General features: G+C 43.0%; 1 protein-coding gene across 8 annotated transcripts in view; it reads left to right on the top strand.

The window, feature by feature from the left end:
- Positions 1–12,442, top strand: part of LNX2 (ligand of numb-protein X 2) — a 172,325-nt gene extending 159,883 nt beyond the window's left edge. For all 8 annotated transcript variants that reach the window (XM_029602591.1, XM_029602592.1, XM_029602589.1 and 5 more), the window contains one exon: positions 10,944–12,442. Coding sequence is in view for 1 of the 8 variants with exons in the window: in XM_029602592.1 (XP_029458452.1) it covers positions 10,944–10,977 (34 nt within the window). In the remaining 7 variants the exon portion in view is untranslated. The remainder of the gene's footprint in view (positions 1–10,943) is intronic.
- Positions 12,443–16,174: the final 3,732 nt, after the last annotated feature.

Below are 16,174 nucleotides of genomic sequence, written 5' to 3'. Positions count from 1 at the left end.
CTTTTCCACTGAGAAAATTGACTATTTAATCCTACTCTGTTTCCTGTCTTTTAACCAATTTGTAATCCACGAAAGGACATCGCCTCCTATCCCATGACTTTTTAGTTTTCTTAGAAGCCTCTCATGAGGGACTTTGTCAAACGCCTTCTGAAAATCCAAATACACTACATCTACTGGTTCACCTTTATCCACATGTTTATTAACCCTTCAAAAAAATGAAGCAGATTTGTTAGGCAAGACTTTCCTTGAGTAAAGCATATAAACCATCTAGAATCCCGAAGGCATCTACTAAAATGGTCAATGCTCTTCATTATAAAACAAATGGTGACAAAGATTTATTTTTTTTTTACAGTTTTTGATTCTTTTATTAATCATCCAACATCACATATATATTTTTCCATAAACAGATACAAACACCAAATATTTAGGTGTTCATAACAGGTAACATTTACTGCTCTACAGACAATGAGGTCTATATTCATACACATTCTGGATAGGAAAGTTAGCTGGGTAAACTTAGCCAGCTAACTTTGGAGGCATATTCAGTAGTGCAGTCACACTATTGAATCTAGCCGGCTATCTTAAGTGGTTGGCCAGATAACTATAGCCGGCTAACTTTAGGACAGCTCTTTGACCCGACCAGACTTAGCCGTCTGTGGTAACTGGCTAACTCTGAATAAAGGAGTTATTGGTTAACTTAGATGTTCCAACCTATAGCATCCCTTGTCCCTCCATCTTTAGAAAGCTCTCAAAATAAAATAACTCTTGGTCTAAACTCCTTATTATAATGAAGTCTGTGGCAGCTAAAGAGCAAAGCGACGCTGCTTGTTGCTGTTAGAGGCAAGACCTGCGGCGGCTCAAGAGCGGAGTGACAAATTTCAGGAGGACCTTGTGAGACTGGAAGATTGGGCGTCCACATGGCAGATGAAATTTAATGTGGACAAGTGCAAGGTGATGCACATAGGGAAAAATAACCTATGTTCCAGTTACACAATCTTAGGTTCCATATTAGGAATTACCACCCAGAAATAGGTCTAGACATCATAGTGAATAATACATTGAAACCGTCAGCTCAGTGTGCTGTGGCAGTCAAAAAAGCAAACAGAATGTTAGGAATTGTTAGGAAGGGAATGGTGAATAAAATGGTGGATGTCATACTGCCTCTGTATCGCTCCATGGTGAGATCGCACTTTGAATACTGTGTGCATTTCTGTCGCCGCATCTCAAAAAAGATATAGTTGCACTGAAGAAAGTACAGTGAAGGTTGACCAAAATGATAAAGGGGATGGAACGATTCCCCTATGAGGAAAGGCTAAAGATGTTAGGGTTGTTCAGCTTGGAGAAGAGACTGCTGAGGGGGGATATGCTAGAGGTCTTTGAAATCATGAAAGGACTTGAATGGGTAAATTATGAAACGATTATTTACTCTTTCGGAAAATACAAGGACTAGGGGCACTTCATGAAGTTAGCAAGTAGCTCATTTAAAACAAATTGGAGAAAATATTGTTTTCACTTAATGCATAATTAAGCACTGGAATTCATTGCCAGAGGATGTGGTTACAGCATTTAGTGAAGCTGGGTTTTAAAAATGGTTTGGAGCAGAAGTCCATAACTTTTATTAATCAATAAGGATTAATAGCTTAGGATCTATTCAATTAATGTTTGGGTACTTGTGACTTGGTTGGCCACTGTTGGACACAGGATACTGGGCTTGATGGGACCCTTGGTCTGACCCAGTATGGCATATCTTATGTTCTTAAATCCATGTTGACTGTGTTCCATTAAACCATGTCTTACTATGTGCTCTACGATTTTGATCTTTAGAATAGTTTCCGCTATTTTGCATCTAACAGACCAATGACTTAAGTTACTCTTGTATTTCATTACTTTAAATTAAATATACATTGTTGATTATAGCTACAGTAATTATATATTGAACTATGGAAACGCTATTTACGTATAGCCTTAAGCTATTATTTGTTTAATTACTATTGAAACTGTTATATGTAAAGCCCGTTGCTAATTCCTTATTGTTAACGTATTGTTCACTTACTGTTTAACCCGTTTTATGTAAAGCCTGTTGCTAATATTAATGTTTACTGTAAACCGAGGTGATGTATATCTATACGTACCACAGTATATAAGAATCTCTAAATAAATAAATAAATATTTTTCCCGGCACTGAAGTCAGGCTCACTGGTGTATAGTTACCCGGATCGCCCCTGGAGCCCTTTTTAAATATTGGGGTTATATTGGCCACCCTCCAGTTTTCAGGTACAGTGGATGATTTTAATGATAGGTTACAAATTTTAACTAATAGATCTGAAATTTCATTTATTAGTTCCTTCAGTACCTTAGGATGCATACAGTCCGGACCAGGTGATTTGCTTCTCTTTAGTATGTCAATCTGGCCTACTACATCTTCCCAGTTCACAGTGATTTGGTTCAGTTCGACTGACTCATCACCCTTGAAAACCATCTCCGGAACTGGTATCTCCCCAACTTCCTCATTAGTAAACACAGAAGCAAAGAATTAATTTAGTCTTTCTGCAAAGGCCTTTTCCTGAACATACCCAGATCAGTCCAGAAAAGTGGGTTGTGTATCCCTACCAGTAGGTGGAGTCAGAGAAGAATTAGAACTTTGGGCACTGCTACATAACGAGAGTGCCACCTGCAGTCATTCAGTATTTCTCTGACTCCAGCGGGTGGTACAGCTGCACACCTGCAGTCTTCAGTTATATTTTTTATTTAGTTTGAATTTAATTTTTTGGTTTACGGTTGCTTCCTGAGGTGTTAGGAGCCTTCGTGGGCCATCCCTTAGTAGAAGCTGGGCGTCCGGGGAATTGGATATTCCTGACAGGGTTTCGCCCGCCACAGTTAGGTGTCTGATGACCAGGGGCTCCTGGCTACTCACCACCGCCTCTGCTACAGCTGCTCCCTTGTCTCCTGCAACAGCTCTTCACTGTGTCTTGGTAACGTTTAATTTAAAAAAAAAAAAAAAAGAGCTGTTTTCACTGTGGCTAACTGACAGTCTTCAGTGCTGAGATAAGGAGAGGTGCAGGAGGGACCGGGTCTTTTAAGGCCATCTGCAACATAAGCGGGGAAGCTGTCAGCAGTGTTCCCCTCAGCTCCGGGACTCCGGGTCGTTTTCTGAGGGCAAAGGTGAGGTTTTCTCCGTGTGCTGGGGGCTTTGCAATTTCACTATAAACAGACTCCTTTCCCGTGGCATGGCTGCGCGCATTTTTTTCTCCTCAGCCGGTAGTCTCTTAGCCCGCAGCACGAAAAGTTTGTTTTTTCTGGTCCTGCCTGACTGAAAATTTTCTCCGCATCGCGGCTCCGAGCGTTTCTTTTTTTTATTCGCACCCCTTTTCTATTTTCATTTCAGACTATTGGCAAGCTGCTGCGGATGGGACTGAAAACAGAATCACGGTCAGGCGTTAGATGCGGCCTCCTTATGCACAGCGTGTTCCCCAGGGTTAGAGGGATCTTCAGGGCTTCTTGCCTCCTCCCTCGGGGAGGGAACATCTGTCTTGCCTTCGGCTTCGCGGGGAAGAGGTTTCTCCACCTGTTCTAGCCCCGGTGAGGGAAGACCTCACCGGAGGAACTGATATCATCACCCCAGCCGACTCTCCAGTGGGGGAGGGGGACCCAGAGGGGTTTTCCCCAGAATTTGTCCTCCTTATGCACCAGGCTTTTCCTGGCAAGGAAATGCTCGGCGGTAAAGTGGCCCGGTCTCCTGGGGGCAGGTTCGGACCCGCCTGAGAGAAGAAGTCAGGGTACGGACCCTCGTCAGTGCCTCTCTGATCAGGCTCACCCCACAGGGGATTCTCCCCAGGGTACGCAAGAACCGATCCCGGGGTCTGGGGCGATGCCAGCTTCTGGGGTAGTGGGCGGCAGACCCAGATCCGCAGCCAGATCCAGCTGATGTGGATACTGATGATTCAGATTAGCCAGATGACCCTCCTGCAGGGCGGGATGGACCCCAGCATTGTGCGTTTGTTCAAGCGGGATTCCCCAGGTCCTTGAAGTTCTGGGACTTAAGATTTCTCAAGAAGTGTCTGACAACGAGGGCGTCAATTCAGTCCTCGACAGTATTAGGGGTCCCACATCATCTTTTCCTCTGCCTAAGAAGGTTCGCAAACTAGTGACCCATGAGAGGGAGACTTCGGATTCCGGCTTGAAGGTGGGCAGAGCTATGGCGAAACTGTACCCGTTATTGTCTGATGTTTTGGATTTACTGTAGATTCAAAAGGTGGACACCACGGTCTCAGCAGTCACGAAAAAGACCACTATCCCAGTTGCTGGGGCAGCTGCCCTTAAGGATATGCAGGACCGCAAGCTGGAGATCCAGTTGAAGCGGGGATTTGAGGTTGCAGCGCTAAGCTTTTGGGCGGCGGTTTGCGCTAGCCTCATGCAGGGGGCCTGTCTGTGTTGGGTCCAGGAGTCGGCTGCCGGGGCCGGTACGGGCGTCAGTGGGGCATTAAATTCCGCCCACCTAGAAGCAGGCATTGCTTATGTTGCAGATGGTGAGAACCTCGGCGAGAGGTATGGTGTCCTTGGTGTCAGCGCGGCGTCTCCTCTGGCTGAGAAATTGGGTAGCGGATTTGTCCTCCAACTCCCAGCTTTGTAATCTACCCTTTAAGGGCAAGCTCCTCTTTGGGAAGGATCTGGATCAGCTAGTAAAGCTGCTTGCCGAATTCAAGGGCAATTGGTTGCCGGAAGATAAAAGATCTTCTAAGAAAGTCTTCCCTCCTCGAGCTAGGTTTCGGGACTCTCGCCGCTTCAGAGTGGGTAGATACTTTGCACCTCCTGCTTCTAAACCTGCTTTGGGGCGCCAGCAGTCCTTTCGAGGGTGTCGCCGGCTCGGAAGAGATTCGGGACATCTTGGTGCAAGAAGTAGTAAAAACCCCCAATGAAGCCACGAGCACCCATTCCATCGTCGAAGCTGTCGGAGGCAGATTATCCAACTTTTACACGGAATGGGCAAGAACTACATCAGACCGCTGGGTCTTAGGAGTGATCAAAGATGGGTATGCACTGGCATTCTCGTGTCCGGTCCGGGAGGTTTTTGTGGAGTCCCGAGTGGCCTTAAGTGTCAAGCAAGAGGCAGTCCGGGTGACTCTACAACGACTTCTAGAGCTCAAAGCTATTGTCCCAGTTCCGGAGGCTTAACAGGGACGAGGTCGGTGCTCCGTGTACTTTGTGGTCCCCAAGAAGGAGGGCACGTTTCGGCCCATCCTCGATCCGCAGAAGGTTAACCGTTGCCTTCGGGTTCCTTGCTTTCGAATGGAAACCCTGAGGACAGTGATGGCTGCGGTTCGAAAAAGTGAGTTTCTCGCTTCTCTGGACCCTGACGGAGGCGTATTTACACATTGCGATCCGGCTGAATCACCAGAGGTTTCTGCGGTTCAAGGTCTTGGGACGACACTTCCAATTTCGAGCTCTCCCATTTGGTCTCGCAACAGCTCCTCGCACGTTCACCAAGGTGATGGTGGTGGTGGTGGTGGTGGCCTTCCTTCGTCAGGAAAGAATCTTGGTCCACCCGTACCTGGACGACTGGTTGATTTGCACGAAGTCTCGGGAGGACTGTGAGAGATCAGTGCACATGGTGATGTTCACATTGTGATCCCTAGGTTGGGTAATCAATGTGCAGAAGAGTCACTTGGAACCCATTCAGAAGTTGATTTATCTCTGAGCACAATTCGATACCTTGCTGGGCAAAGTGTTTCTAGCGGCGGACCGAATAGGGAAGTTGCAGGAACAAATACATTCCCTTCTTCGAAGGAACAATCCTACAGTGTGGCATCATCTTCAGGTCCTGGGCTCCATGGCTTCAACCTTGGACTTGGTTCCTTGGGCGTTTGCTCACTTAAGACCTTTACAGCGTGCGCTTTTGTCTCGCTGGAGCCCGGTGTCAGAGCAATTCCATCTACCAATCCTTCTACTTCCAGAATCCAGAGCCAGTCTGTCATGGTGGCTGTCACTGGATAATCTGGAACGAGGGGGGGGGGGGTGGATTTGGACACTCCAAATTGGCTGATAATCTCCACCGATGCCAGCCTCTCAGGTTGGGGGGCCGTGTGTGCAGACAGGTCTGCCCAAGTGCTCTGGTCGGCAATGGCAAGATCCTGGTCCATAAACCGGCTCAAGACCAGGGCTGTACGTCTGGCCCTGTGGGCGTTTCTTCCCTGGATCCAGGGCAGAATGGTGCGAGTCTTCTCAGACAATGCGACAATGGTGGCGTACATCAACCGGCAAGGCGGGACTCGAAGTCCTGCCATAGCACTGGAGGCACGTCTTCTTTTCACCTGGGCAGAGCGCCATCTCGAGGGCATTGCCGCATCCCATGTTGCGGGAGTAGAGAATGTGCAAGCCGATTTATCTCAGCCATCAGCAACTAGACCCAGGGGAATGGGAACTATCTCTCGAGGCGTGGAATCTCATTTGCGCCAGATGGGGAACTCCTCAGCTGGATCTGATGGCAACGCAGGCGAACGCAAAAACAGCCATTGCTGAGAACAGGGCTCGGTTGGCATAGATGCTCTCATGTGTCCTTGGCTCATAGGGATTCTGCTGTATGCCATCCCGCCCTGGCCCCTCATAGGTCGGCTTCTCCATCGCATAGAGCAGCACCCGGGAAGGGTGATTCTGGTGGCACCAGAGTGGCTACGTCGTCCATGATTCGCAGATCTGGTACGCTTGGCTCTAGAGGGTCCACTTCAGCTGGCTGATCTAACGCATCTGCTCCATCAGGGCCCATATTTTCGGATTGGCTTTTGAGAGGCAACGTTTACGCTTGAGGGGTTATTCAGAACAAGTCATTTCCACCCTCCTACAGGCGAGACGTCCAGCCACCTCTATGGCTTATGTGAGAGTTTGGAAGCTTTTTGAGACGTGGTGTCATCAGCGTTCCTGCGACCCTTTAGCGGTGCATATTCCTCGGGTTCTTGACTTTCTGCAACAGGGCCTCACTAAGGGCTTGGCGTTCAATTCCCTTCGTGTACAAGTTGCAGCTCTAGGTGCCTTGCGGGGAAACTTTGACAGCTGTTCACTGGCAGCGCATCTGGATATTGCTCAGTTTCTTAAGGGGGTCAAACATTTGCGCCCTCCCATCCGTTCGGTGTGTCCGGATTGGAGTTTGAATTTAATCCTGCGAGTTCTATGTGGCACTCCTTTCGAGCCTCTTCGTGGAGTTTCCCTGAAAGATCTGACTTTGAAAACTGTGTTTTTGGTGGCCATTTGCTCGTCCCGTCAGATCTCAGAGTTGCAGGCGCTGTCTTGTCTGGATCCTTTTCTTCAGATTTACGATGATCGGGTATCGTTATGTACGGTTCCGTCCTTTATCCTTAAGGTGGTTTCAGCCGTTCACGTCAATCAAACTGTGGAGCTTCCGGTGTTCCCTAACTGGTCCCGGGAGTCTTCTCAGAACAGAGACCTTCATCTTTTGGATGTGCAGCATGCCTTATTGCATTATCTGGAGGTTACCAATGACTTCAGACTTTCTGATCATTTGTTCTTTCTCTTTGGTGGCCCAAAGAAGGGGGGACAAAGTGTCAAAGGCGACCATATCTCTGTGGATTAAGAAAGCCATTTGTGTGGCATACATAGCCCGAGAGCGTCAGGTGGCTTTGAGTCTCAGAGCTCATTCCACTAGGGCTCAGGCTACCTCCTGGGCAGAGTGTCAGTTACTGACATCTCAGGAGATCTGTAGGGTGGCGGTTTGTGGTCGTCTGTTCACACTTTTAGAAACATTACCGATTAGGCATTAAGGCTTCTGATGAACCGTCCTTCGGGGAGAGTGTGCTTCGTGCGGGTCTTTCGGGTTCCCGCCCAGTGTAGGGTGGCTTGGGTACATCCCACTTTTCTGGACTGATCTGGGTATGTTCAGGAAATGAAAATTGGTTCTTATCTGCTAATTTTCGTTCCTGTAATACCACAGATCAGTCCAGAGGCCCACCCCTTTCTTCAGATACCGAAAGACTGTCTTGGTCAGAACCTGCTTAAGTTTTTTTTTTTTATTGTTGAAGCTCCTTTTTTTGCAGACATGATTCATGGAGCAGTTTTTAGCAGTTCGGTCTGGTTTTTGCCAGCAACAGAGTGGTAGTCCGGAAATTTGGTTGGGTGCCACCCTTCGTTATTTAGTTCTGTTAGCATGGGCTTGGGTATAGGTCAATACTGAGTGACTGCAGGTGGCACTCTCGTTAGTAGCAGTGCCCAAAGTTCTAATTGTTCTCTGACTCCACCTGCTGGTAGGGATACACAACCCACTTTTCTGGACTGATCTGTGGTATTACAGGAACGAAAATTAGCAGGTAAGAACCAATTTTCATATCTTCCCTAAGAGCCACTTTAACCCCTCTGTCATCTAATGGTCCAACCAACTCCCTCACAGGTTTCTTGCTTCGGATATATTTTAATAGGTTTTTATGAGTTTTTGCCTCTGGTTCTTAAGCCTGCACTCTTCCCCCCACCCCAAACTCCTCAAATACTTCCTATATACCTGTAAATTTAATGATTGAAATTTACACCTCATCCATAGCAAAAGTAAAGTCATGCGGCTCTGAACCTGGGCATGTACCCAGCGCATAGGTACTTGCACGCACATATCTTGGCCCCGCCCCGGAATCCCCATGCCACATTCACATTCCAACCCTTTTTTGTCTGATGAGAGATATTCCAGCATCAGGACTTGTGTGCGTATGTAGGTGGCTTATAAAATTGGGTGAACACGTGCATGTCCTACATTCACACACATCTCCCGATATTTGGCAAGCACCCAGTTTTTAAAATTCACCTTTAAATATCAAAATTATCAAAAACTTGTAATTATACCAGGTCTAAAAATATACATAAACAGACATTAAAATGTAACAGTGACATAAAGATCCAGCAAGGCAAATGAAAGAAAGCCACACCACATAAATTTATAGTCAGACCAAAAGTAGTGTAGAGGTCATCAGTGAATGCATGACATTCCAAAAATTGGAAACAAACTTCAAAGTCAGGCAGAGAATGTTTCCAAAATCCAAGCTATTTATTCAATCCTTGAAACACTGACTTCCACAGAATTCATAAAGATATTTATGTCCCTCGACACATGCATGTTTCGCATATGTGCTTCATCGGGAGGGACAAAACAATGAAAGAGAACATAAAACCAAATAAGCAACAACATAACTCAAAACCTCATTAGCACCCAGGATAAAGAAAAACATCATACCTGCTTTTTGCAGCAAATGATAAATTTTACGATTTGGGAAACACACAAGCATGGGGGTAACTTGCTGATGTGGCTGTTACTACCTTAATAAGCCTAATAATTTGGATGCATCTCTACTTCAAAGGCAAGAGGTAACGGGGAATTGGACTCAAACAACAACCAACAAGGGCACTGAATTTGATGATGTAAGAAACTAATAAGTATGGGGGTGACTCGTATGGCGTGGCAGATACTACCATAAGCTTGCTGGGCAGACTGGATGAACCGGTTGGTCCTTTTCTGCCATCATTTCTATGTTTCTATATGTTTCTATGTTTCATCCTACTGAACTGAATCAGGAAATTGAGTGGACTTCTTTTTATTAATGCCTATGCTGATAGTAACTTATTTCCTTCGACACTGGTGTTTTTCATATGCAGTTCTTTTGTATTTGATTTTTGCTCTTTATTTAAATATAAGATTACCCTGATACACTCTCAGAGATTGCAGAATTCTTCCTGCTACTAGGGAGCATCCCAAGCCATAGGCAGGCACAGTGTCAGAGAATCTAAAAGTATGCTTTGCCTTTTTCTGTAAATTCTTTTTTCTAATCTTTTTTCACTCTCAGTTTTGGAAGCTACCTCCTCAGAGATCCAACAGAAGAATGACATAAAATAAAATGCTGACTATTCAAAGTGCTCATAGTTTCACTTTTACACAAAAAAAATCCAAAAACAAATGAAGTCATAAAATACAGCTGTGAACTCGGATAGCCTGGTTGAAGAAGTGCAGAAACATGATTTGTCTTGCTCCTTCCTTGTCATCACTTCCGTAACCGGCTGTGCTCTGTCTGGCTTCAAATCCAAAAAATGCATTGCTTTGTTTCTCCAATAGACTTCAGTGGGACTGAACCAAGTGATCTGAAAAGTCTCAAATTTTGGGGGGACTGCAGCCATTCAGTTTGGTTTATCTAAACCAAAAAACTGTTTATTTGTAGCATTTTTCCATTAATTTAAAAAATGCATATCCCTATTTGATTCATTATTTTACAGAAAATTATTTCCTTTATTTTAATTTATTTAGTGATAACTTGTCTATATGTCTCAAATTGTTTGTTTAAAAATATTCAACAAAATTGAGCTAAATTACAAATTATCTCTAAATTGTCAGCATAATGAAAAGAATCCATTTTTTAATCTCTGCCACTTATACTTGTGCAGCATGAAATTTCTGAGAAGACAATATTTTTGTCAGAGCATATTTGTAATCATGTCAGTTGAAACAAATGGAAAGGTTCAGGTAACTAAATTTATCCCCTAATAGAAACTATTGAATTTTCATATGGCCAGGGTTTGGTGGTTTATGACATATACTGGTTTGTAACTGTTCTCTGCCAATGAGTTTCTCTGTTACTTTAATATTTTATTTGATGAGACAATTGGATTGCCCAAAAATTGTATTTTTACATTCTGTGGACAGTTCGACAAGCAGCATAATTTTCTCATACAACTCTTTAAAAAATTGAGTCATATTTAAAGGAAAATTCTAGGATATTATAGTACCATTTATATATATATATATATATATATATATATTATTTACATTATTACTACTTTTTATTTGCTATTCATCACAATCCTGGTTCTTTCTAGTGCCAGCAATCTTCTCCTGTCTAAGATGAATTAAGATATGTAAGTTTCCATTTTTGATGGAATTTTATCTTTTTTTTCCATTGTTTTCTCAGGATGACTGCCTTGACAATTCCAGTCCACTTATAGGATGAGCCCTGGAAAGGAAGCCTCCTTTGGCATTGATCCTTTAATGCTGCTCACTTGCGAACAGAGATCCCTGCAGTTAGTAATCATCCTCCTGACCCAGGTCTGAATGCCAAGCCCTACTACCCAAGACTAGGGCCTTCTCGTTTTATGATGTGCTGAAAGAATTATGTCTAAAAATCTCCAGATGTCATCAGCCTGCCCATGAGACAAATAAACCTTTTCTTTTTTGGTGTACCAAGTTTATTTTGTAATAAAAATATTTGAACATAGTCAAAAATAGAACCATGACATTTTTTCAGTTAAAAGAAGCAATCTGTACACTGGGAAATAATTTTCTGGGACTTCTACTTTTGTTTTGATGACAGCAAAATGATTTCCTGATTTCTTCAGTAACTCTTCTTGTCTTGGGCAAGTAGACCCTGACTATTTTATCTTTATTACTGTTTCCAAAAATGAAATCTCCATCACAGGGGGAAAGTCCTATCTTTGGATCTTTAGTTTTGATCAAATGTTCAGTTTTGTATATTCTGTCTGTGAAACTGATTTAGTCATCACTTCCACAACAGTAAAGATTTATCATTTTTTAAAATCTTTTTGTTCTTAAGACAATTGCATTTCTCTTGCCTATGGATTTCTGATTTTTCAAATTTCTTGTCTTTGATATATCCTGAAAGCTCTCGTTGCTTCACATGCTTTAAGAAGAAGAGTATTGTTGCTCCTGGGATCTAGAAACTTCAGATTTATGATGTTGTTTTTATAGATTCAGCAAAGAATTCCCCTGCTTTCTTTCAACCTTTTTTATGGACTCTTTTTCCTACCTTTTCTTAAAATAACTTCTGTTCCTTATTTTAAACTACAGACTTCAATTAAAAGATCTTTGCATTATAGTTAACTACAAATTGATAAGGTAAACTGGTTCAGAATTAAGTTACACGTTACATTAAGTAAATATGCTAAATTATGTACTTCATTTCATTCTATTTGTATTTTTTGTTGAGCTGTGACTTTAGTTCTTTAGAGGGAAGTTTAAAAGGCATAAATGCAGATAAAGTGCTGCTTTACCTGAATGCTTTCATGTACAATTACCTGCCCAATATGTGGGGAAAAATACACGAGTACAGGATCAAAGTATTTTTCCTCACATCTTAGAGATGCTGGGGATTGGTCTTATGTGCATATATTTTCATTTTAAAAAACCCATGCCTAAATTCTGCCACACACATTCGCTAGTGTAAATGTGTGTGGATAATTTTCAAAGTGAAAGTATGTGTGTGTACTTTTGCATTGAAAATTAGTTTAAAGTTTTCAAGTGTAAAGTACTCGCAGATTTTTATACTGACCAAATGTTACCCCCTTAGGGGTAGATTTTCAAAGGGTTGCGCGCATAAGATATGCGCGCAACCCCCAAAAACCTACCCCTGCATGGGCCGAGCCTATCTTGCATAGGCTCGGTGGCGCGCACAAGCCCAGGGTCGTGCGTAAGTCCCGGGGCGTGCCGTGGGCGGGGCGCCGGCCCGGGGGCATTCCGGGGGCGGGACCGAGGCCTCCGGAACAGCCACCGGGCCGGCGCGCACAAGTTATGCCTGACCGGAGGCAGGCATAACTTCTTCAATAAAGGTCAGTGGGGTTTTAGTTAGGGCTGGGGGGGGGCAGGTTAGATAGGGGAAGGAAGGGGAAGGTGCGGGGGGGGGGCAGAAGGAAAGTTCCCTCCGAGGCCCCCCTGCGCGCCGACCCTGGATTGTCAAACATGCGTGCGGCAGCGCACGCATGTTATAAAATCGGGTGTAGATTTGTTCACGCCGGGTTGCGCAAACAAATCTACGCCCGTGTGCATGTTACAAAATCTGGCCCTTAGTGTCTGACACAGAGCCCCTAACTGCATGCATTGGCAAATGTGTTTAGAGAAACCCTCATTTGACAAAATTAGCAAAACTGAAATTACCCTTTTGAGGTCTGTTTTTAAAGCCATTTACTAGTTCTGTCTCAAAATTGCCTTCTCTGCCTGGCCGCTCGGTTCAGAGCATTGACTTGAGAAATGGTTTCAACTAGGTCGTTTGACGTAATCCATCTTTTAACTGAGAAGCACCTTTGATAGGTTGTTGAAAATTCTTCTCTTTTTGTGATTGGCTCAGAAGTATCCCTGTCCGTATATTTAACAGAAAAGAGTGAGTTTCAAGGCATTCGTTCGGGGCTTTGGAAAGGAACACAGCCAGCATGACGCGGCAAATAGAATTTTTGAGTCCAAGGCAAACTTGAATTACATTCATTACAAAATGTTTTTTGGCGAGGCACAGAATTCTTCAAGGTTGGTGAACATTATTGAAGAGATTCCCCTGAAGAAGGATTGGGATCGGTTTAAAAACGCTTGGAGATTCACCAACGTTCGTATGGAAGTCTATGATGGACCCGCCTTAAGTTAATCTGGTACTTTCATAAGATTACACTTAGGTCCTTTCCATAGGAAAGGTAAACTTTCACCCCTGCGGATGTCTCTTGAATTTTTTGGGATTCACAATTTTCATTCACAAAAAATGTCTTTAAAAAAAAGTATTGTTCGAGTGGAGGTGGTGGGGGTTGATGATTATAACCAATTATGCATTGGTACAGAGTTGCCTACATTATATATGAAACTTCCACCTCTCCACAATAATATTTTTCAAGTTTTTCATCATTTTTGAAAAAGATTTTTTGAAATTTCGCTTCACAGAATGTAGGGTAATCAAGCAATTTTTTGAAGTTTTTTGAATACATATATAATTCTCAGAGAATTTATAGTGAAATATAATTTGGCAGCGACATAGCAGCTATATGTTGCTTTTGATTTATTTTTAAAATTGCACATAAGCAGAATTTTAGCAAGGTTAAAAAGAGGCATTCCTAGGGGATTGTTTAGGTCGGGAACAGTAAAACAGTGCATGTATATGGGATTTCCCAAAATGTACAAGTTATTTTATCCCTTTCCCCTATCCCCAGGCTGCCCACATAAATTACAGGTGGAAATTGTATAGCTGCTTGTAGCACATGTATTTTATTTACATCAACTCATTTTCAAAGATAAACTTCAGGGATATGCAGTAAAAGTGCCCACATATTTTGTAACTAAACAGCTATTTGAAAATTGCCCGTACATCCTCAAATAGTACGATGCGATGTGATGTGGATAGTATTTTGAGCTGTAACTTTAGATCAGAATGAAGTCTGATGATGGAAATCTATTCAGAAAATCTCTTCTTTCTGTTGCTGTTTCCTTTATCTTGAATTTATAGTTTGTTTGTGCCTTCAGTCTGAATTATTTCAAGACTTCATTTCTTGTTCTCCAATTATGTTACAGAAGAAAGATAAAAATAAAAGTCATTTTACTTATTCTAACTACTTTGTTCTAATTTTTAAAATTGTGCTCATGTCAGCATGCTCTTATATATTTTTGGTGAATCATTTCTAAGTGACCTTATTGATTTGTTTATTTTATTTTTTTTTTAAGTTTTATTGTATCATCCTTTATTCAATGAAGAGTGCATTCTAAAGTAACTAAATAAAAACAACACCAGGCGCGGATGGAGGTCGCTCTGTTTGAGCCTCAATAACACCTGCGAAGTTTTGCATTCTGGTCTACCTACAACCAATTCTCTCTAGATTTTAGAAGAAATATTTTGATGATGCATATCAACTTAATCCTATTCATCACACACCACCCACAGCCTTTTGAAAAATGCTGTCCAAATAACTATTACAAGGATGTGCGTGAGCCCTGTGATGCCAGAAACTTGTGTGCAGTATTGCTAGTCCACAGAGAGGGGAAGATTGACCAGCAGCTGATGGCACTGAAAAATCAGATTGCAATGAATCCTCATTGCTTTAAGTGATCTATAGTGGAATTTGATGGGTTGCAACCACAGGTTTCTGAGATGAAAAAAAAAATTAGAGCATTGTAGGTCATGAATAGATAGTGAGTGCCAAAGTGATGAAGTTAGAATAAGTACAAGCAGCTAAATGTGACTAAGAAGAAAAATGCTGCCAAAGTAATCTAAACATTTTTGTTATACTTGGGGGGGCTTTCAAAGGGCTAAAATGATATGGTTCATCCCAGATAGAACTTGCAGGTCTCAAATTCACAAGCCATGGAGAGGCCTGGACTTGCCAATAGTCACACTAGGCCTGTGCCGTGGCTGGCAAGTATGCTGAAGATTTTATGGCCTCCTCACTGGACTGAATATCACTCTGCTTCCTGCCAAAAAAGCAACATGGAAGACGGTCAGATAAAGCTAGGAGGCCAACAAAGTGGAGTAAGACCAGTCACCTTAGATCTAGGAATTCCTTTATTTAAGATGCAGTTCAAATACATCTTAAAGGAATTCCTACATCTAAGGCGACTGGTCTTACACCACTTTATTCTGCTTCCTGCGCTAGCCCCTCACCTCCCAGCCAGTATGCAGGGAACAGGAGGAGAAGGGGTGAGGCTGGAGGAGAGGTAGCACGACAGAGGAGCTACACTTTTTTTTTTTTTTTTTTTAAATCTTTAATCCTGCCCCTCTCCACCTCATTCAGGAACAGAGGGGGTGAGCCTGGAGCAGGCATAGCAAAGGGGATCATTTTGGAGTGCCTGAGCCAATGGATTATTATCAATATTTCTATAATACATTCCAGGTGTATGTAGTGCTGTATAAAGACATATAGAGGTTTATGTGCAGGCTTTTAGACACACGACTTACACCAGTTTTGAAAGCAAACTTATATACATAAATTCACTTTGCAAAATACCTGGCAAAATTCCCTGCACACGTTTCAACTGATTTTTGCATAGATTTTTTCTGAGAAATGGATGCACATACTTTTAAAAATAGAAAAGTATGTTTGTAAATGCTAATCCCGCCCTGCCCTGCCTGGAATGCCTCTGCTCAGTGCAGTTTACTCGGAGAAACCCTAGGCAATTTTGTAAGAAGACATTTCCTTTTTAAATCCCTGTTTTACAGGTGGAAATAGCTTTGACAATGATTCCCAGAAGGGACAGTCCCTACTCATTGGGGCTTATAATGAGATGGGATCTCTGGAAGGGCATGTCTCTTTCTGTGAGAAAAAGGGGAATGGAAAGTTCAATATGTGTGTGTGTGTGAGAGAGAAGGGTTTGCCACCAGGTGTGTGTTTGGGTGGGAGGTTAGAGAGAGAATGGAAATACAACAGGAAGCAGGATTGGAGCACA

Source organism: Rhinatrema bivittatum, chromosome 5, assembly GCF_901001135.1.
Source record: "Rhinatrema bivittatum chromosome 5, aRhiBiv1.1, whole genome shotgun sequence".
Taxonomy (NCBI): Eukaryota; Metazoa; Chordata; class Amphibia; order Gymnophiona; family Rhinatrematidae; genus Rhinatrema; species Rhinatrema bivittatum.
This window is presented reverse-complemented; position numbering and strand designations above follow the sequence as displayed.